The 23,077-nt window shown below is 44.1% G+C and overlaps 1 protein-coding gene across 1 annotated transcript in view; it reads left to right on the top strand.

The window, feature by feature from the left end:
- Positions 1–23,077, top strand: part of ADGRL3 (adhesion G protein-coupled receptor L3) — a 348,528-nt gene that overhangs the window by 271,674 nt on the left and 53,777 nt on the right. The window contains exons 11-16 of the mRNA XM_068404345.1: positions 1,924–2,107; positions 2,919–3,041; positions 5,061–5,269; positions 5,955–6,131; positions 18,067–18,276; positions 18,793–19,013. Of these exons, the coding sequence (XP_068260446.1) occupies positions 1,924–2,107; positions 2,919–3,041; positions 5,061–5,269; positions 5,955–6,131; positions 18,067–18,276; positions 18,793–19,013 (1,124 nt within the window). The remainder of the gene's footprint in view (positions 1–1,923; positions 2,108–2,918; positions 3,042–5,060; positions 5,270–5,954; positions 6,132–18,066; positions 18,277–18,792; positions 19,014–23,077) is intronic.

Raw genomic sequence — 23,077 nt, 5'->3', positions numbered from 1 at the left:
TTTATGGTTAATAAGTTCCACTTAACAGCGAATGAGAAAGAGATTCCAGTCCTGGATTGTAAAGGCTTGACAGCAAAAAGATTTTTGCAGTAGCACTAGAGGACAAGATTTTCAGCCATTTCAGTTGGAGCATGGATTACTCCATACTTTGGGAAAACAAGCTGTGAGGCTCAGGAGAAATGTTGTCTATTAATCAAGGAACCAGGGCAGTAGCTGCCAGGGAGGGGAAGATCTGTTTAAGGTACAGAAGAGGTTTGGTGCAAGAACAAATGAGTTAATTGGTTGTGAATAAGTGTAGGTTGGAGAGTAAGAGCTTTGTGCTGTCAGAGGAGCCTAATTGTGGCTCAGTCTTCCAATAGGAACCATGGTGGTATGAGAAACTTTCCAACCTCAAGGACATTTAGGATGAAGACGCACATGGCAATGTTGCAGTGAAATGTCTTTGCTGGGATTAAAAGCACGGGCAGTGGCAGGTCTAGCTGTCTTTGCTTCTCCATGAACCTTGCTGTAACTGACTTTTTTTGAAGGTCACCTGGATATAGCAATAAAATCAAATTCTGGTTTGATGTGATTATATTCTCCCATTGCACATTTGTATCTGACCATAACTGGTGAGTGAGTTAGGATGCCCCGCACTCTCTGTGCCATGTATTGCTTTTGTAACACTCCTCCTGAGGGCTCTGCTGGAGAATGGGTGATGCCATATCTTCTTTTCACACATCGTGTGGGTTTAGAAACACTGTCATGAATAAATACTGAAGTATTTCCATGAAAGTGAGCCCATGGGACATCCTTTAGGCTTGAAACATGTTGAAATCCCATGGGACTGACCTTGCCTTGCAGAACAGAGGTGTGGGTTTGATGCCTATGTGTTCAGCATACAGAAAATTAAAAAAAAAAGGGAAGGTTGGTTTCTGCAGTCAGCATTAGCTGGCAGTGGAGGTGTTTCCTTGTGGGGCAGGCCTGCTGGTGGCTAGACACTAACCAGCAGAGGAAAGCACAATCAAAGTACCTTTTTTTTTTTTTCTCTTTTCCTCTGCACAGTCAGTTCTACCAACTGGTACAGCTGGTCTCATTAAAAAACGTTAGCTAAAAGGTAGTTGAGTCACCTCTGGTTAGTAACTAAGCGGGGGTTTTAGGTTGAGCAAAACCTTCAGGTTAGGTAGGCTCTACTGCTGTAATTTTGCAGTCATGAGGCCAGCGCAGTTTCATGTGATCCTGGATTCGCATCCAGATTAACCTGTGGGAAGTTCTCCATGGGAGAGCTCTTTGTGCGTGGCAGCCCAGGGCAGAAGGTGTACCGCAGGAGGGACTGAAGTTGTTACTGTGGGTCTGACTCTTTCCTGAATGGAGTGATTTGAAATGTAGTGTCAACTAAATCTCTGCGGGCACCTGCTGCTTCTCTGGATGAGGTGGTGTAACTCAGCTATCGCTGTGTCTTCATGAGTGCCTGCCAGAGGTTATGTGATGGGGAACGTTCTAAGGAGCGTAGCCCTTGCAGATACTAAATACCTTCCTTGGGTGCCCCAGCCCTACTCTTGAATTCTGGTGCTGCAGGTAGCAGCAACCTGCTTCACAGAGGGGTTTTGAAATCTGTTTTCCTGCATGTTTCCTTAATGATTTCCTCATCTCCCCTCTGCCCCCGCAACCCCTAATTCCTTCTTGCTCCAAGCCTAGAGCTGCTGATCACAGAAGCAGAAAAGCGCTATTCCCAGCCTGCATTTAGAATCAAATCAACACTTCCTTCCTCTCATTCTAATGGGATAAAGGATGCCTGGCTCTATTGCAGGCTGCCCCAATGAAATGCTGTCCTCTCCCTGTAAACTGATGTGTGTGGAGGATGGGACTGAGCATATGTCAGAGGTCTCAATGGTGCTTTAGGTTCTCTAGAGCCCTTTCTCACTCAGTTCCTCTCCCTTGCAGGCCATGGTGGAGACAGTGAACAACCTCCTGCAGCCACAGGCTCTGAATGCATGGAGGGACCTGAACACAAGCGAACAGCAACGTGCAGCCACAAAGTTACTCGACACTGTGGAGGACAGTGCCTTCGTGCTGGCTGATAACCTGCTGAAGACAGACATTGTCCGGGAAAACACTGACAACATCCGTAAGGGACAGATCTCATAAATACCAAGCAGACAGAGGGAGAGTAAAGACTGGGAAACTGGCTTCAGTCTTGGCCTCTAGATTAACTGGAGAGCAATTTGTTAGATATGTCTTGGCCCTTTGTCGAAGGACTTAAAAGTCTTTCCAAAAGAGCCTAAAGGAATAAGGCAGCTCTCTAGGCTTGAAATCTCATGGAAAATGAGCACCTAACCTGCCTTTATTACTCCTGACTTTGAGGGCAAAATCTGCACTAGAGCAATGAGAGCACCGCTTCACAGGGAGATTGTTCCTCATAATGCAGTTGTGTTTCTTTTCGTACAAATTTGTGTCTTTATTTGGCTGATTGTTGATTTTAATTAAAAAACAAGCATGATGGAAAGCACCAGCACTCCCACTGTGCATATGTAGAATGAGAACAGCTCTTCTTTCTATTTCTATGAATACAGATCCCGAGCACTGATAACATTTACAGAAAGTACCAATCGCCAGTGGCAAAGAACTAGCATTTTCAGATTTTCATTTTAACCATTGTGCTTAATATCCTGAGGTTCTTGTTTACAGGAACTGGTTGTCTTTTGTCTTCCACAGAGAGTAGAATGTATTTGCCCTTTTTTTTTTTAATTAAATCTAAAACTTCTTCAGGGCAAAGATTTAAAAAGAAATAGGAGCCCAAACAGAGTCTAGCATGAAATATTTTAAGTTGACTCCTCTGCTTTCAGATGGTCTGTAACACTATTTTGTAGCTTTGAAGTATCGTGTCAAAGATTATTTCGGTAGCGATTTTTCTTAGTGTCGGTCTCCCTTGCAAACAGAGCTGGAAGTAGCGAGACTAAGCACAGATGGGAATCTTGAAGATCTGAAGTTTCCCCAGAACACGGGCCATGGGAGTGCCATTCAGCTGTCAGCAAATACCTTGAAACAAAACGGTCGAAATGGTAGGTCCAGCACCTCCAGCCACACCGGCCTCATGAATCAGCTGTGCTTAAGTCATTGTTTTGTGTTTAACAAGTTGCAAGTATAGTATTAATCGCTATGTTGATATTTAAATTAACAGTAGCATCAGTTGCTCATGCCCTTGACCACAAGCTAAGTTGCCTGACTGGGAATGTATTATATTGCTAAGTGATTCACAGCCTTCAAAAGTATTATATGCTATTAAAAATGCATCAGATCCTTGAATGATGTGGCTATTGGGACACAGCACTGCGTCCAGAGAAGTGTTTTTAACTGCTGTTGTCTGCAGTAGGAAGCTTCAGATGGGATAAGAGGCTTGTTTGAGTAAACTGCTTCACAGTGGGGCACTATATAAATATCTGAAAAGAGGGAAGGAACATTAGTAACAAATATTAATAATGAGCCATCATGGCAGAAAAGGTTGATTAACTGTTATGAGTCTAAATCTTCGTGCCTTTCTCTTCTGAGGCTTATGAACCTCCTGATACAGCATACATTAAAGATGATGTTGTATGTGAATGGTCTTCATGCTGCCAAGACATTTATTTCCAGACCGGGAATTTCAGCAGACATGTTTGTTGATCTCTACAGCCCCACTATAGACCAACTTCAAACTCTCAGGCTTTCTACTAATGGGCCTAACATGCTTCTATTTCTGAGTTAAAATTTAACCTGTGGGCAGGCAGAGAGCACTCTAGTATGGGCTTAGATCACTGCAGGAAAAACATGGAGTGATAGGGCAGTATTACAACCAGACCAGATGCATTAAAACTGCCCAAAATTTCTGACAACTGTTGAGAGAAGAGTTTGGTCTGGTGGTTCAGAATGAAAGTTCCGCCATTGGCTTTCTTGATGGAGTTTGGTACTTTTGCATGTAGGATTTGAAGAGAAGTATTTCTTTTAGAGACAGTGTAAAACCCAAGATGCATAGCAAAACTCCAGTGGGGCAGGAGTTTCATGCCACTAGCGGGCTTTGGAGGTTTGTAGGGAAAGAGAAACTGTGTTGGCAGCAAGGAAGGGGAAGTCTTTATTTCTAAGCATGGTATCACTGGAGTTCTGGTCAAATCAGGAGAGCCCCATCAATTTGCACCAGCTTGGCACCCGCCCGGAGGTCACCAAAGAGCTAGAAATAAAATTATCGTAGAAGGATTTAGGTTGGGAGGGACCTTTGGAGTCATCAGTGCTTCACCTTCCTCAGAAGCTGGGGTGATGCCTATAGAAAGAAAGAAAAAACCTCCCCACAACTTATACATGTAAAGGTGAACTAATCACATTCAGTTCTTATTTATAGCCTGTGAAATAATGTGCAAAACAGAAGGCAAACTGGATGGTTTCAGTTAAAAACAGTTGGCTGGTAGCCTGAGTTTTCTGCAGGCTCCCTAATGGTGTTTTTTTCTGTGGAAGAGGGGATCTCTGATTGGCAAATTAAGAAAATAAATATATTTTTAAATGAAATTTCTGAAATTTTGTTTTACCCTTCATGTGAGATTGGAACTGTGTTGGAAAGTTTTGGATCCCTTCTCCCAGATTTGTCCCCACACTTCTCTGAGGTAGTCTTAATTTATTAATGGACTAAATTATAGTTTTATACTGCATCTGTATGACAGGCCAGAATGGAACATGTTTCCCAAGCATAGCCTGGAGAACAAAATGTTATGTCGAGTGGGAAATGAGCCACCTGACCTCTTTTCTCTGGAACCAGTTACACCCACTGATGCCAAAAATAAGCCCACCTTCTCTGTCTTGTCTTCTGCCAACCTGTTTGCTTATAAAAGTTTGTTTTGAGAGAGGCAGTGCTGCCCTTCTTATCCATGGGCCGCTTGTTGCACCTCGTGGTGCTCATTGGGACTGGCAGGAGGAGGTGAGTTTTCATATGCCCCATCTTGGTCCTTTCACATTTTCTCAGAGAAGTTTTTAAGTTGGTTCAAAGAAGAGATTTGTCATCTAAAAAAAACCCCAGTGCTCTGACATGGATATCTAACCTCTTACTGCTCGTCTAGGTGAAATCAGGGTGGCTTTTGTGCTGTACAACAACCTGGGCACCTATCTCTCCACGGAGAACGCCAGCATGAAGTTGGGAACAGAAGCAATGTCAACTAATCACTCCGTCATTGTCAACTCCCCTGTCATCACGGCAGCAATAAACAAAGAGTTCAGCAATAAGGTTTACCTAGCTGATCCCGTGGTGTTTACTGTCAAGCACATCAAGGTGAGTGAGTTCAAAAAGCACTTCTTTTTTTTTCAATTTCTAAAACAAAGTGATGAAAAGTTGGCTGATGTGAGGCCCCCAGCAGTCCTTGATTAGATTTTGAATTATACATTTGTTCCTTTGCACTTTGTGTTATTTATGGAGAATGTCTCTTTTACATTGCATTAATAAAAGTAAAGAAAGTCTCCTTTGAGCTGATGCCCATTGCTCAGTTGCTGACACATGTCATTCTGTAATTAAAAACTACCAATATATTAGAATAGACTATAATATTATTTTATCATGGTGGCAGGGGATATTAGAGGAAAGTGGAATTATAGTGAAAGAGGACAGCTAGTCCTCCTGTTAGCCAAACACAGTCATTGCAGAAGTTGATTGCTTAAAGCAATTAATTTCTCTGCTCTGCAATGCAAATGAAGCAATCTGGTTTTGAAGAGCTGGATTTAGTCTATGGCTGAAATTAATCAAGAACAAAGAACTAAGTTTGCATTTAGCAAAGAGAGCAGCAGCAATCTAACTTTCTCTGGTATCTGCAAGTAATACTTGACGTATAAACCACTGCTGATTGTTTATCCAAAATTAAAGTCTGAGAGTTACAAAATGCCTCTGGGAAAAAAAAATAGTACATTTAAAAATCTCTGAAACCCTATCATTTTTATTGCATTTATTCATTTCTTCCCTGCAGCAGTCAGAAGAAAATTTCAATCCAAACTGTTCGTTCTGGAGCTATACAAAGCGTACAATGACAGGGTATTGGTCCACCCAGGGATGTCGCCTCCTGACAACTAACAAGACGCACACCACATGCTCCTGCAATCACCTAACCAACTTTGCGGTCCTGATGGCACACGTGGAAGTTAAGGTAGGCATTGCAGATTCACAGGCTGACAATGCACTAGGCAGGAAAAGTGGCCAATGTAACACCATTTTGTTACTGCAAATGGAGCTGAGCAGGGATATTGCTGTGTGACAGTAACTCTTAACGGTAGAAACCATCTGGTATAAATCCTCCTTCTGCTATATGTTGAAAAAGGAGATAGTCACACCAATGCAAAGCCTGTCTTGAGCTCCTGGCTTGGGCAGCTCTGAGCTGAGGATGGTAAGTGCATAGAGTTAGCTGTTGTCACATCCTTTGCTTACTGGTGCAGAACATCTGGCTGGGTCCTTGCTCATGGGGTCCTCACTGTGCCGCCAGGGAGTAGTGAGCACGCTGGGTGATGGGACAGAAGCATGCAGGGCCTGCCTCGTGAGGTGCAAGTTGTGCGTTCTGCTTGCAGCAGCTGCAGATACATTGCCGCACATGTTTGTGTGAGGTGCATCTGTGGAGCCAAAAGTATTTTCCAGCTTCCAACTCAGAGAAAAAAGTATATTCTCTGCATCTCAGTATGTGACAGCGAGCTACACATAAAAGGGAAGCTCCTTATACCATCCTGCATAGACTGTACATCTACCTGAGGCCAGTACACCACCAGCTACTTCCCTTGCCTGCATTTAGGTCCATGGTGTAATTCTAGCTGTCGTGGTTTAACCCCAGCTGGCAACCAAGCAGCACACAGCCACTTGATCACTCCCTCCCGCTGGGATGGGGCAGGGAATCAGAAGGGTAAAAGAGAGAAAACTCATGGGCTGAGATGAAGACAGTTTAAAAGGTAAAGCAAAAGCCCCACACACAAGCAAAGCAAAACAAGGAATTCATTTCCCACTTCCCATGGCAGGCAGGTGTTCAGCCATCTCCAGGAAAGCAGGGCTCCATCACACACAACAGTTGTTTAGCAAGACAAATGCCATAACTCCGAACGTCCTCCCCTTCCTTCTTCTTCCCCCATCTTTATATATTGAGCATGATGCCATATGGTGTGGAATATCCCTTTGGTCAGCTGGGGTCAGCTGTCCCAGCTGTGTCCCATCCCAACTTCTTGTGCATCCCCAGCCTACTCACTGGTGGGGTAATGTGAGAAGCAGAAAAGGCCTTGACTCTGTGTAAGCACTGCTCAGCAGTAACGAAAACATCCCTGTATTATCAACACTGTTCTCTGCACAAATCCAAAACATAGCCACATATTAGCTACTACAAAGAAAATTAACTCTGTCCCAGCCAAACCCAGCACACTGGCTTCCCACATGGCTATCCCAACTGGAGCTGACGAAGTCACTCCTGAAAGTAGATGTTCCTTATGGTGGCAGTGGCTTGGGGATTGAAATGCACATTTGAGGTTTTATTCAAGAGCAGGAGAGTGGTTGAGATGTTCCTCCATTTCTTGAGCTGTCGTGGCTGTCTTTGGTTGAGAACAGTCTCAGCTAGTGTAGAAAGAAAAGGAGAAGGCTCTGATACCCAAAAGATTTTGGCCTAGTGATTTTCTGTGTTGCAGTGTCTCCATTTCATGTGCCTGGCACGGCAGCAGAATCCAGGGCTCTGAGCTAGATACGGATCTGACATCTTCCATGCCGGCAGAACATTTCAGAGCCACTTCTGTGGCTGCATAACCACAAAAGCTATTATGGTTTTAAAATACTTTTTCTCAAATAGTCTTCCAGCGTCACTCCTTTGTATATTTTTGTTTCACTTGATAATCTGAAGAGGAATGTGAAGAGCCACAATAAAAATATACATTAAAGCACTGTCATCCATGACCAAAGCTCTGCAAAAAAAGAAATGGGAGCCTGGCAGCACATTTGCCACAACAGCTGGGTCCAGCTGAGACGGGCAGGATAGATATGACGTATCCGTTGTATTCTGCAGGAGTCGCTTCTGGTCCAGGAGACATGCTGTTAAATATCTGTGGCATTATCCTGGGAGATGTCAGAAGAAATGACCTATTCAGAGCACATGTTTACAGGTTGATGGCATTCTGCAGTCCAAGTCTGTTTTTGCCAGTTTCCTACAACTGCTTGAATTTTCGAAAGAAGTGTGTGTTTGGCTCGTTACCACCTGCCTGGAGTTAACAGATATACCTGAGTCACTGAAGTCAGAGGTTGCATCTGGGAAATGCAGATAGCTTTCCACTCCACTGATGTGAATGAGGGCGATCCCTACTGTGTGGTGCAGATACAGGCTAGCGCTAAACAAGCCTCTTCCCGAACTGCAAGTAGGTCAGCCTCATCTGCACGGCATTTCACCCAAACCTTATTAGACTAGTAGCGCTGGTGTTACCTCATCTTGTAGAAAGAGAATGTGAGACCCTTGCTTGCTCATGCTCAGCCAACAGGTTGGAAAGAACTACAGCTGGAAGCTTCCCGAGTGCCAAGCCAGTGTGCTATTAGCCACTGAGTGTTTCTGTGTGTGCCCTCAAGATTTTTAGATCATGTTTTATCATTTGGCTACAGCCAAAGTATCATTGCTGTAAGAGCCAAATTGGCTCCACTTTGTTGACTCTGATGCAAGTGGACAGCTTCCTGTCATGTTCGCTTTAGTGATCATCCTGGTCTGAGAGCAAAGGCAGGTGCGTACCCTGCAAACATCTGCAAATCTTTCCTCCAGCTGCTCATCACCTTGCTGTTCCTGGTGGCACCATCCCACTCCAGTCTTCTGGTGGAGCTGGCCATGTGGCTCTTGGCAGATCTGGGAGGTGGCTTGTATGACATTCCTTATGCCATTGCAATGAGTTGATTTTAAAGACTTGGCAGCAATATACCTGCTGGTTTGGAAAGGTGGAGGTTTAAAAATAAATGGGGGTTGTTGTTGTTCATTGACTTACACTCATATCTTGCAGGCATGCTTTTGAGCCATTTTATTGTCTTGGGTCTTGTACAAAAAGGCATTCCTTGCCTCAATGACCTTTTAGTCTTCTTGGGGAAAGGATGTTGCATGCTTGTGTAGGACCTGTTACAGCAGTGTTCTGGCCAGTGACTAGGATCCCTAAAGAGTGCTGTCATAAACACAATAATTGATAATATTCTGGGAATTTTGCAACAGGAATAATTTTCTCCTGTAATTGAGATTTGTAGTTTACTGACTTCAGTTTGTCGGATTTTTGGATCCATAGGGAGCATCCTTTGGTGTAATGAGTATCCACAGCACCCTACCTGATGAAACTGAACACCAGGCATCGTGGGGAGCGGACATCGGAGTCCTGCTCCTTAATCAAAAGCCAGCACCAATTTGACAAGTGTCAGTTCTGGTCATGAATGCTCTCCCTCCCTGGTAGCATGGTAAAAGAGCGTGTTCTCCAGAGGAGACCTCAGTGGCTGCTCTGCAAGTTACAGGCTGGGATTTAATTATTAGCAGAGCATATGTGGCAAGGCGGAGCTGGAAGGTAGCGCTGCTGAGGAGGTGATTGATGGTCGTCTGACTCTCTAGCGTGAAACAGCAATATGTCTTTGTCCAAAGGGACAGAAAATGACATTGGCTGACCACAGCGGCACGGATTTATTGGTGTGCTTCAAGAGTAGAAGTTGCTGGGATCAATTCCAGTCTTAACAGGACAGTACCCAATTAAGAGGAGGAGATTTTATTTTGAATATGCTTTCTGCCTGTTAAAATTAGTTGGGCCCAGAGTTCCTTATTCACCCATGTAATTCAGTGGGGTAAATAACGGTGCCCAAGACCAAGAGCCTGCTGTGCACACAGGCAGGATGCATAACTGCTGAGAAGAGCAATGGACCCGCACCCGCAGGTACCCCTCCAGCTTCTGTAAGAGCTTTAGCTAGCATGGGAAGAGAACAGCAGGGCCGTAATGACCTGTGAACTGGACTTTGCTGATGCATCCTCCTGACAAGGGATGACCTTACAGATCTGCAGTGCTCATTGCCCTTTCTGACAATTTACCAGGAAAAATGAAAACCTCTCTTTGGAGAGAGATTTTAAGACTTGGAAACAACTTACTATTTTCATCAGCTAAGAAGTTAATTTGGCCTATGTTATGGGAAAATTATTACATTCTTATAGATATTCTGTTAAATTATGAGATACATTTAACATAGATAAGATCTATGTTAAATATCTATCAATTGTTTGAATCGGCAGGATATTTGTTATGACCCTTAAATGCTATAAAACCATGGTGGTTCCCTTGCCATGAGACAAAGCCCGTAGTTAAATAAGCCATTCTACCTATGCAATTGCTGTAGAATTATTCAAAATTTACAAGCTGTTTTTCATATAAGCTTGTGCTTTGCATCGTGTGAATTATAGCAGATGCATCTTAAATGTGCCATGGGGAAAATATGCAGACAGAAGACAGGTTCAGAGCTGGTGGGAAAATGCAATTAAAAAAAACACCCAAAACAGAATAAGCAAAGGTACCTCAGGGTAAATAAATGTTGCTTATCAGGATGTAGTGAACGCCAGAGCTTACTCTTCTTTTTAAAATAAATAAATAAATAAAACAAGAGAGAAAGGGGGGGGGAAAAGAAAGGTATTTTAACTGTAGCAATTAATCGGAAGCTTTCAGATGTTATTCCATACCACAGATACATTACACCATGCTAATTATTTGCAGAATGGAAGCATAAGGCAAGCTAAGGAGAGAAAGGAATAAAAAGATATGAAGTCTAAATGGAATGCAGTGGTCCATTGCCTAAAGCAATACAGCCATTTCAGATATAAAGAGCAAGCTGAAGTTATTGCAGTGCTGGCTTATCCATGTATTAGCACTTGTGGGATTGAACAGCAGTGAATGAAAGCAGAAGTGGGTGCAGGATTGCAAAAACACCATAACTGCAGAATTAAATTACTGAAACCGCTATGTAATGAATTTTGCAAGACAAATCATTTTGTACTATCAAAGGGGTTAATTCTCAAAAAAAAAAGATATATGTTGCAAAAAGTAACTTATTCTAGTATGTAATTAAATAAGAACAGTCTTAATTAAGCAGAGAAGTTATTAAATGTGCTTGTCTTCAGTGAGATTTTAGAACTCAAAATATAGCAGTATTTGAGCTTGTGTTAGAAAGAGAAATCTGTGACTTCAATGACCTCCAAGAACAAGGAGTTGTGAACAGCATGTTTGGTTATACCTTAGATCATAAACCTGTTAGGTCAAGTAATGTATGCGTATAGGGTCAATTCAGAGTTATACCTGGTAGCAGTCCTTGTGCTTTTTGTCTAGGTGGGCAGTAAGTCACTCCAGGGAGTTCCTTGAGTTCTCCACCCTCAGTTTGACACACGTTGTTTTGGGTTGTGCCCTAGTTGTGTCTTACTGTTTCTAGTTCTGCTGGGTGGGAGTCTCACTGGTCCTTGTCTGTGCATTCCCCGAAGCATTGACCCAGATCTTCTCAGGTAGCCACTTTTGGGTGTCCAACCTGAAAACATCTAGAGCCTGGCTTCAGAAAGATGTACTCTGAGCCCTTCAATTTTCAGTTTCTTAGCTCAGCGCTTACAGGTGTCAGAAATTTGAGCACACAGGAGCTTATTAGCCACGGCTTTCTTTCCCCCGGTTCAATGGGTACATATTTGCTTAGCATTGCCCTTCTTGACTCTCCGGTCTGTGAGCCAGGGCTAGTTGCACAGTAAGGAGCTGTGCCAGAGAGCATGAGGACAGCATCACGCCACAGGGTTTCCTCGTACCCTGTCCTAAAATGCACAATTCAAATAGCTCCTGTTGGCAAGCACTAAGCCTTGCCCTGTTTCTTGCTACCCTCTTCCTTTTTGGCTGAGAGCCAGGTGAACGCAAGGACCAAAGTGAAAGTAGTGGCTGTGGTGTGGTGGAGCCATGTCCCAGCTATCTCCTGGCACCGGGCTGGATAAGACCATCGGTGCGACTGCAGAAGCTGATGATGTGACCAGATTTTTTCGGGAACTCAAATTAACAAGCCAGCAGCTTGGCTGGGTAGGTATCTACACTGAGTTTGGCACAGCCGCCGTAGCTCATTTCTCGGGTTGGAGATGCCTTATGAGTAGGCAGAGCTGTGCCACTTTACTAAATCCAGCCAGCACGGGAGGGCAGGACGATAGATGCAGTTGTTGTCCCAAGCCTCTCCTCCTCTCCACAGCTGAATCTCACCTCCACTGCATCTCAGTTGCAGCAGTGTCGGTGAGTACAATGGAAACCCTGGGCTCTTGCCACATGCCATATCCACAGTAGTGTTTGTAAGACAAGGTGAGATGAGGTCTGTACCCATTTCTCTGTGCACACCTGCCCCCCTATCACTTTATTCTAGCCATGGGGGTTTCTGTGGCTTGCGCTGGCCGCTGCTTCTGGCAGTCACTGGAAGGCTGTTGCATTTTGGGAAGAAGTTTGTGGGAAAGGGTTCTGCTAGGAGGCCTTCATCTTGCTGAGGAAGACAGAGGAGGAGGAAGATGGTCTGTGTGGCCTGTGCAAAATACAAAGGCAGCTTTGAGGGGTCAGGCAAGGAGAGGAAAGGTGGCTAAACCACCTTGCAGGAGTGCTCAGGGATCTGAGCCTTATTTTTAATGGCTGTAGTCAGAAGACAGTGATGTTGCACAGGGGCTTCAGGTGGGAATTAAGCTCTCTTTATTTCTGTGTTAGGACCTGATGGTGCCCGTGACAGCATCGCCTTTGCAAAGCACAGAGGGGATATGTACCAGGTCCGTGGGTGCTGTGTCTGCTGTGGAGCAGAGCTGCCTGCCTCCCTCAGTGCATCCTTGGGAAAGAGGGAGAGGATGGGTGCTAAAACAATGAGATCCCCCCAGCATGTATCCTTGGCCACAGAGGAGGGAAAGCCCCCTCGAAACCTCTCATGCCTGCATAGCCGTGGCAGGCGATGCCATTAGCCAACCCAGATGCGCTGCGGGAACCCTTTGGGTTTTCTCCCAGTCCGTGTAGCCCAGCTAATGCTTTTGGCACATCTACAAAACCATTTGCTTAAGTAGCCCTTTGCACTTAGCCACGAAGCATTACAGCCAGGTCATAGCAGTAATCGTCTCTCAACACCAGCGATGGCAGAAAAAGGGCAGAGGGAACCCACACGGCCCCAGATAGCTACAAATCCAAGGAACATCATCAGCAACGCACAGGAGTTCAAACCTGTCCCACTTGAGTCTCTGCCCAGCCCAGCACGCTGCCAGCTCTCACCAGGCACCAAGCAGTCATATCTGAGCTAGTTGATGACACTGTGTTTTTATTTACTGCTTACTTATTCCTCCACCCCCAAACATATTACTCTTTCCATTCCTGGAGGGACAGATTAGGCAAAGCAATGTGTCCTTTGCTGCTGGCAGCTCAGTTTGGCTGCTGTTTCCTTCTACTGATGTTTTTAATAAGGAAGGGGATGGCTGTTCATCTCGGGGAAAGCCATTCTGTCATAGGCCAACATTCCCTGGGATTTGTTTTTATTAGCTCAACTCTGGTGTACAGGTGCTGCCAGAGCTGCTTATTGATTTTCCCAGCCTGGATAATATCTAGGCTGCCTGCTCACCCTGCTGTGGTTGCTACCAGGGCTCCCATAACTCCTTCTGCACAGGTTTCCATCAGCGCTCTCCTCCTGCCACTCTTGGCTCCACCGAAACAAAAGCAGGTCTTTATTCCAAAGCAAGGGAAATCTTCTTTCACTGGGCTTTGGGTCAGGCTCATGCCTAAGTCATAAATGTAAAATGTACTTAATATAGAAACCCTTTCACTGAATTGGATTATTTTATTTCTTTCAATTACTCAATAAGTTGTTCCTGTGCTGAAAATAATCTGCGTGTCAGCTTACTTGTAAAGCTGGCGTAGCTTAATAGTAACAAAACTCAGTGGCCTGCATGCTGTGCCATGTAGCACCGGTCTTGACAGCCATGGTGAGTTTGGGCAAGGAGGTGTTTGATTCATGCTGTCAGGAGATTGTCCCTTTCTCCCACGGCCTCTTCTGTTGCCCAGATCTTTGGGGAGATTATTGAGAAGCAAGTGTTGACTGCTATCGATGCACTGGTGGTTTCAGATGTATCTTGCATGCCTTAGGGACCCTAGGGCTTGCGAGATTCTGGAAGGAAGTCATTAGCATGTATGTCAGAGCTATTTTATCCTCAGTCAGGGAGTGCTTGAACAGTGCTGGGCAGGGTAAAGAGAACATTTGCTCCTCTTGCATGTCTCGGCAGTTGAGGGACCAGGCTCAGAGACTACGACCCAGGTACAAAATCTTGGTGTGCTATTTGTCATACTTACCCCTGGAACGCCATATACCAACTATGTAAACCTGGTACATTGCTCCCTTATTTGTCACATAGCAATCGGGTGATGGCAAGGATAATCTCATGGCATTGAGAAGTGATTACCATGATTCCTCCTTTTCCTGTATTATTCTGCTTTGTGACCTGTAGCAGTGCAGTATTTTACAAGTTTCAGTCTCCAGGAAAAGACAAATTCACTTTTGTTGGACTTGCTGGTGTAAAAGCTCTGGATGTGCTTGGCTTGGGGGCAGCTGGCGCTGCCATGTGATGGATGCCGGTGCTTACCAACTCCTCCCTGACCCATTGGGTCTGCCGTAGCACCTGAAATTGGGCATCTCAAAAATGACACAGTGCGCTGAGCCTTTGAAATCCGACTCACTTCTCTTGGACTTTATTAGAAAAGCTACAAATTCATATTTTTTGGTCTTTTTAGATTGCTCTTGTTCCCGGTTTATTGTTACTATTTGTTTTTGTTTGTACTTTTGTGAGTTTGTTGAATTTGGGGAGGGAGGTTGTAATTACGGAGAAGTTGTTTTTATGGTTGTTTCCCAGCACTCCAGGGATGAGTGTTATGTACATAAAATCCGTTTTATCATTATGATTAATATTAAAAAGAAGAGTAGTAAGAGTGATAATAGTAATACAGCAATGAAGTCTGTGTTTCTTGCTAAGCATGGTGAACTCTATGGGCACATGACCCTTCCTTGAGGAAGACCGTGAACCTAGATGGCAGGATCCCTCTCCAGGAGGAAAAACACCCCTAATTCCAGCATTGTGTCTTAAAGCCAGCAGAGTTACGGTTTCGTGATAGAGGTACGGGAGCTGAGATCTGTGAGATTCATCTCATGTAGGGGAAGAAGCCCTCAAAGAGCTTTCCCTGTGCCAGGCTAACTTTGTCTTGGGATGGATGAATCTGTGCCATTGGCCGTACCTGGATGGGATAGATGCATCTGGCCAAAGTCCGACTGGTTTCTTTCTCCTTACATCTGCCCACGTTAGCTGCCTTGCCCTGCTCACCCAGCCGATGAGCTCTTGGTCACTTCAGCCTGGCAGGGCGACCTAATCAGGCGGGCTGGCGGGGTTGTTCAGGGAGATGTTCTCCTGCCGTTCCCAAGCAGCCTCAGACAAAAGAAAGAATGATTTGCCAGGTTTGCATTAACATTTTTTCACACTGATTTAAGAGGGTTGGATGAGCTGGAATGACACTGACATAAAGCAATACACGGCCGCCAGGAAGACGACGTGCACTTCATCTTCTCAGTTTTCTGGGTGCTGCTGGAGGAGCTGGCTGGAATAGGCATTTCTGTCATGATGTAAGCACACAATGATTTCTTGCCTCTCTGTTGGACTTGAAACCCCTAGTTCCTTAGATATTGGAAATACTCAGGGAGAGCTGCAAGAGTGTTTGGGGAAAGGAACCCTCATCTCTCCACCTCCAAGTCTCCCTGGAAAGAAAACTTCCAGCATAGAGGAGATGGAAAGTTGCTCCCCATCTTTCATTATCATTTGATGCCTATCACTCATGCTGATAAAGCCAAAGAGCTGAAAGGTTTGAGTTGTTTCTCACGGGTGCTGACATAGCAGAGTGTATATCAGGAAAGGCCTGACATTTGATGTGGCTTTATCACTTGCAAGCAGGCAAAGAAAATGGATAAATTAATCACCTTTTTCCTCCATCTGTCATAAGGTTTTATCCCACGGGGAGGAAAATATTTCCAGTTTGTCCTGGCTTTTTGAAGTGTGACACTATTGTATTTGCCAGCCTACATAATGCCTAAGTCATCAAAATGCCAGAAGTGGAGGGGAATGTAAATACCACTTACAACACAGCCTGGTAGACCACAAAGCTGGGTTTCAAGCCTCTCTGGTCTATTTGAAAAGCCCCCAGAGATTTCCAGCCAATCTTTCCCTCAGCTCATTGACTCTAACCACTTAGCCCCGAGCAGTCATCTTGTGACTCACCATGTATTTCTCACTTCTTATTTACATTTTACTAAGTGTGATATCTCTAATTTCACTGCATCTGGTGGAGACTTGGGGAGTTACAGGCAAGTTTTAAAACCTGAATAAGGAATAATGTGGTGGAATATCCTCAGTGTCAGGGTCCCAGAACCTCCCTCCTCTTTCTGGTAAGGTGTCCTGGTTTGGCCTAAATCAGAACCAATTTTCCTTTCAGTGATTTTTACTTTCAGCTAAGTCTCTTCTAAGTAACTGCACTTTCTGAAACTAACTGCATGTTGTGCAGACAGTGTTCACTTCTAGGACTGGTAATGCTCGAAGTTTATAGTTATCACTGAGGTACTAGTAGAAATGTTATGCAGAAAGGCTCTTGCTGTACTTATTCTTAGAGAAACCAAAGTCACTGCTAAATTCCTCACTGATTATGAGTGAAGAGCCGCAGAAGGGTGGCAGCTCCAGGGAGGAGCGGACAGGGCAGGTGACTCAAAATTGGCCAACGAGGTGTTCCATCCCATACACGTCATTCTCAGTATAAAGCGGGGGGATCACGAGGGTCTCGCCCTCTTCTCCTATTGCCGGTGTCCAAAGAGGATCTGTCCGTTTTCATGCTGCCCCCGATCTCAATCCCTGCATCCCTGAGTCCAGTTCCTGTTCATCGCTGGGCCCAGTCTGGGCCTTCCCAGAGCCTGCCCTGCAGTGCTGGTGGTGACGTGACTGACATTGGGGGAGCTTCATCTTGGTTTTGTATATATTTAATTATTTCCATTATTATTATTATACTCTTTACATTATTATAGCTTATTAAAACTGTTTTAACTTTCCAACCCGTAAGTCTCTCTCCCTTTTCTCTTTTCCTTTCCCTTTTAGGGGGGAGGAGGGTTAATAGAGAGCGTCTGCCACCGGTTTAATAGCCAGCCCAACTTTAAACCGTGACAGAAGGACATGCAGTGTAAGCCCAGGAGCAATCCAGCAGCGTTTTATCAGCAGAGCCAAGGCACACCTATGCTGCCCCTCACAAAACTTTGTTGCTGGGCTGCCTAACTTTGCCACTGCAATGGCCGAGTTTGCATCGCTTTGGGGTAAAACCATGTTACAAGTTCATCACAGGGAATCACTCACTTTCCAGGCTGTCTTAAAATCCCTTTTCTGTTACAATTTAAAAGCAAATTCGTGTTAAAAGTTCTGTCTCTTTTTTTCTGGCTAGCATTCCAGGGATCAGTCTGACTTCCCAGGAGTTTTAAAACATAGCTCCAGGGTTTGAAAAAGAAAAATCAAACTTTCTTTCTCCTTCCCCAGTGAAAAATAAAAAAAAAAAACAAAACAAGACATTTAAGCTATCTCTTTCTGTCCCAAGACTCAAGCTCAAATGTCTCTGTGAACTTTTAAAGACAGTCTTTTTCCACTGTTGATAAATGGTTGTAATGGACTTGTGGTTGTAATCTCCACAACGTTGTTAGTATGAAACATTTTTACACTCAAATCACAGTGTTCGATGGTTCTTTATTCTGTGTGTCAGCTCCTTTTCCATGTTTGCATGCAAGACTAGCTATGACATCTTGGTATTTTCAACAACAGTGTCGTTGTTTCTAGGATATTTTGGGGTCTCAGTCTGTTCAGGGCACGATTCAAGTCTAGGTCCATTTAGTCTTTTTGCTCCTGGTGCCTTGCGCCACAGCTTGGAGAGTGGATGCAAATATTTGGGCAAGGGTCTCAGACAATCTCACTCTGTGTCTGGGATGGATTAGAAGTCATGCAGCATGCAAGTGATGATTTTTTTTGGCTTTATCTCCAGCACAATGATGCAGTCCATGACCTGCTCCTGGACTTTATCACATGGGTTGGCATCCTGCTCTCACTAGTCTGCCTCCTGATCTGCATCTTCACCTTCTGCTTCTTCCGTGGACTGCAGAGCGACCGCAACACAATTCACAAGAACTTGTGCATCAGCCTCTTCGTGGCAGAACTCCTCTTCCTCATCGGCATCAACCGGACTGACCAGCCGGTAAGAGGCAAAGCACTTCCTGCCCCCGCCATAGGCTCTTGTCTCATTGCGTGTGGGATGTTTGACCACGCAGTGAGACAGATTCCAACACTGCCTTAATTCCATGCATGAGTCCTCACAGAGTTGCGCCCCTGGTTGTTAACTGGGAGTCAGATGCTAATGCCTGCTGTGATTTCAGAGGCTGTATGTGCATTGTTTGTAAATAATGCATGTGTGTATGTTTACTAAGCAGGCTGTAAAAATGTGCTTATACTATGTACATCTTCATATATTTATTTGCCATATTGTGTACATACCTACCTTTGTATCTTTGAATAATTTTATATATGCAGAGTGTGTCTATTTTAAAATAGTTCATGCACATTTTCCAAGTGAATAAAAAGGTTCTTCCTTTGGAGAAGGGAAGATAAGAACTTCCCCATTCTTATTAAACCCCCCAGTAAGCGTAATCCTGACTGTTGCATTAATTCAGCATGGTACAAACACCTTCCATTGCTCTTTTCAATCCGCACGCAGATTGCCTGTGCCGTCTTTGCTGCCCTCTTGCACTTCTTCTTCCTGGCGGCTTTCACCTGGATGTTCCTGGAGGGGGTGCAGCTCTACATCATGCTGGTGGAGGTTTTTGAGAGCGAACACTCACGGAGGAAGTACTTCTATTTGGTCGGCTATGGCATGCCTGCACTGATTGTGGCTGTATCAGCAGCAGTGGACTACCGAAGCTACGGCACGGACAAAGTGTGAGTGGGGCTTGGCACTGCTTGGATCTGGTCAGGAGGGATGGGAGTGGGGACAACAAAGGGAACTGAAGAGCCCAGAGACCTGGCAGACAAAGGAGGCTTGTGCAGGCAGAGCTCAGCCAGGAGACATGCCTTGCCTTATCTCTGTGTCTTCAACAGTGTCCATGATGATACAGGACAAATTCCCTGCTATGAAATGATTTGCAAAGGTATTTTTTTGGTGAAGTTAGTCAGTGAAAATTTTATCACATCATTGCATAACATCAGCAGAGGTGGCTGTCCCAAGTCTCAGCTTGTATCAGCAAGGTCATCCTCCTTCTCTAACCAAAAAGTATTTCTCATTTGGATGATGAAACAGCTTCTTCCTCTTTTTGAAGTGTTCTATCACATTAAGAGAGCCTGCAAGCAAAATAGGTGGTGACTGTGGAGTGCATTAGACTCTTGGCAAATCAGAACAGCTACACCATTTATCATTATGAATATTCTTAAGTGTTTTCAACATTGCTGAAGCTGGTATCAAAGCACAATTTAGATGGTCATGCAACACCGTCTAATGGAGAAGAAAGGGAAAATTGAGCCTTTGATTTTCTTTGCTGGCTTTGTTACAAGAGCACTAACAATGTGTTTTTATTAACTTTTTTTTTGCTTTCCTTTATTAGACTGCCTTTCCCCTGTCATTTTAACTGAGTTAAGGGCTCAATCTGAAGGCATACACAGGAATGAGCAGGTGGCATTTTTAAAGTTCTTTTTTAGCATAGGTCAGGTCAGGCCATGACAGCAGTTGATATTCTGTTAAATTCAAGTGCAAAATTTTTGCCTGAAACCTTATTGGTTTATATGAACCTCATTCCTTGTGGAAGCAAATCTGAAGAGCAGTGGAGCTGTTCATGATGCATTACTGTGCCAGCAGGTAGGCTTGGATCCCAACTGGATATTTGTGTCACGTTCCTCTCATGAGTAGAAGAATAACAACCTGAATTTGTATAAATGTCATACTTTGTGGAAAGGAAATGGCCCATGCAGATAAAGGTAGGAGGAAGTAAATTTTCAAGGATCTCTGCCAATTTATCCAAAGTAGTTTGAGTGACTTTAACAGGCCTAGAGGGCAAATAAAAGTAACACAACAGCCAGTTACAGCTTCTGGAGAAGACTCTTTCCATCAGCTGCCACTTCCTTTGTGCCCCAACCAACTCTCCCGTTCACATCCCCTCTTGAGCAATTAAGCCCTCATTGAAACAGGTATTGAAACATTCTGCCTTGTCCCTTTAGACAAATTTATTCTTACTGTGGTGTTTCTACGGAGGACCTATCTCTTCACAGTGGCCTACATAGGGCATGTTGGGCCTCCAACACGTTACAGCCAAAGAGCCATGAGCCCAGCTCCCTGGAAAGCCAGCTGAGATGCTCCTGCACATCTGCCATCACTGGAGCTGTCCCCCCACCAGCTGGGTTCACAGTCAGGTGTTTTAGTGGATGCCTTCCATGCTGTTCACCCTGTGACTTCTGCAGCATTATTGTTGCAGCACTTGTAGCACCAGAGTGATCTTTTTCACTTCTCTCTTAACGTTTTGGGCTGCCTACCAAGAAAACCCAGCACTGCAGCTAGTTTGCAATGAAAGCTAGCACCAACTGCATTCTCTTACAGTGCCCTATAACTGTTGGGTGTTGAAAATGTCTTTCTTCGTTCCCTCGTAGTAAAAGGACGTCCCCAAGCCCAGGATATCGTTTTGGATGTGAGACAGCAGTTGATTTGCATCGACCCCGATCTTTGCAAAGTCCCTCATAGTGACAATCAGAGTACCGATGTAGGTTGTGGGAGATGATAGATAGTGGAACGCAGCAGGCCGGCTGTAGAGAGTGGGAACACAGGGCACCTAACAGTTCCCATAAAGCACAGTGGCAGCTTTGCATTGCTGAAATGTTTCTGCTCCTGTTAAATGAACATATGGACCTTTCTGAAGCACAGAAAAATAAACATATTCCATGGCATACACTACCTTTTCCCAACAGACCTTGGGTGCCCATGTTTCCATGGCATGGGAGGCACAGGCAGAAAGTCTGGCTGAAATTTGCTGGAGGCGAACAACAAAACTTTGCTATCTTTGTGTTGAGGAGGCAGCAGTCCTATGTGTGTGCCATTGAAATCTCTCTCCCTCCCCACAGCATAAAGTAGTATTTTTAATGATTAAACATGTATATATAATATTTTGACAATAAATATTTACAGAGATTTGCAGAGCCTAAAATATTTATTTATAATCTCTAATTCCAGAGTGCACAATTTTATCACGTTTTTATAGTGGAAAATAAAAAACATACAATATGTTTTGTATAACTATCATGCTCCATCTGGTTGATGGATGATGATGTATTTTTCTGTATAATGTTATTAGAAGGGTAGGACTGATTAGAATTTGTAGTGAGCTATATGCCAGGCATACATAATTTGATTGCAAGAAGTTGCTTGGTTTTGCCAGGTTTTGTAAAACATCCTCTGGAATATATTACTTGCCTCCCTCCATTATTTATTGCATTTGCTTAAGCAGGACTTACGGAGTTAGTGTTATTTGTTTTTTGCCTGGCATTTGGTGCCACCATTCATGCATCTCAGAATGATTTGCTTAGACACCCAATGTATGTTTTCTTCATTTCATTTTCCTTTCTAAATTCAACCCTCCTGTAACACATGCCCAGATTACATAGCCAGGAACAGCCAGTTGTTCCCCTCTCTGTTTCTTTTCTCATTACTTGGTGCTTGTGATATTCTGAAGCATCCCATGTCCTAGTATTCATATCGGCTTTTTGGAGTAGCTGCCCAGTAAAGATACCTTCTTACACTTGATTATTGCAAGGATTGGAATTGATCCTTTTCCTCTTACTATTTTTTTGTTCAAGAGAGGTTTAAACCACTCATATTAGGAGACTAGTTTGCTTTTATAACCAAGTGGCAGCGTAGTGATTCCATTAAAAGATTATCCCATTCAGGCCAGCAGGGACTATTCATGTGAGCAAGCTGAGCTGTGTTTGGCCCCAGTAAATCAGAAATGTTGCATCTCATCTTGTTCTGATTGTAATTTCTGAAGTAAAGGTGAAAAGCAGGAAGCCCCACTGCAGACAGTGTGGTCCCCCAACATTGCCAAAGCAATTCTGGTGATGCTCACATGAACTTCCAGGTGACCATTTCTTACCAGCCAGGTGTTCAGCTGCTGAGTCTTAAATGGCCACATCTCAAGTATTGCTGCAAAAAAAAAGAAGATACTGGGATTGCAGTTTTAAAAAGTTACATCATTTGCCTTGTCCTGGTGTTAACCAAATCCATCCATCTCCTGGCCGGAACTGATGTCAAGCATTGTGGTGGGCAATGCTGTGAAATGCAGAGGGAAGATAGCATTTGCAGTTGTTGTTAGTGTTTGAAAATAATTTGTGTCTAAAATCCAGTAAAAGCTGGATTAAGACTTTAGCACCCTCCCTTTGAGAGGAGTCACTCAAGTAGCAGGCCATCCAAAATCGACAGCAAGAAACTATTCCATATTCCCATACTGTCCTGGGTTTCATACCAATGCTTCTTACACATCTCAGAGGAAAGCGGCTATGTTTTGAATGGTTCAATATGTTTTAGAAAACATACTTGTAGGTATAATCATCCACTGGTGATCAAATGCATCACGACAGGAATCTCTCTGTTGTTTCTCCCCCTCTCTCCCTGCTTTTGGTATGCTATAAAGCAGGATATACATGGTTAGCAATCCAGCTGCCAGAAAGCGAAATGAAAGCCTGGTGTATGTACACAGCCTCCAAGTCCATCAGCCAGCCACTGACATTTTATGCATGTTAATGTTGCTGAGAAAATAGCTTCTAACAATACAGTCTGTCTTGGGTGGCTCCGCTGAACTTGTTTTATTTTCAGTGTTCGTTCTGGTCTTTGGAGGAGGAAGCATGAGCAATGTGGACTCTGGACTGCATTAAGCAGAACCTATGTTGCACCCTTGAAAGGCACGTCTCGTGCGTACATATCCCATTACCACACCCAGACAAGGAGGCTGTATAGCTACGTGAAACAAACC

The sequence above is a fragment of the Nyctibius grandis genome, chromosome 6, assembly GCF_013368605.1.
Source record: "Nyctibius grandis isolate bNycGra1 chromosome 6, bNycGra1.pri, whole genome shotgun sequence".
NCBI classification, from domain to species: Eukaryota; Metazoa; Chordata; class Aves; order Nyctibiiformes; family Nyctibiidae; genus Nyctibius; species Nyctibius grandis.
The sequence above is the reverse complement of the archived record's forward strand: the minus strand, read 5'-3'. Positions and strand labels throughout refer to the sequence as shown.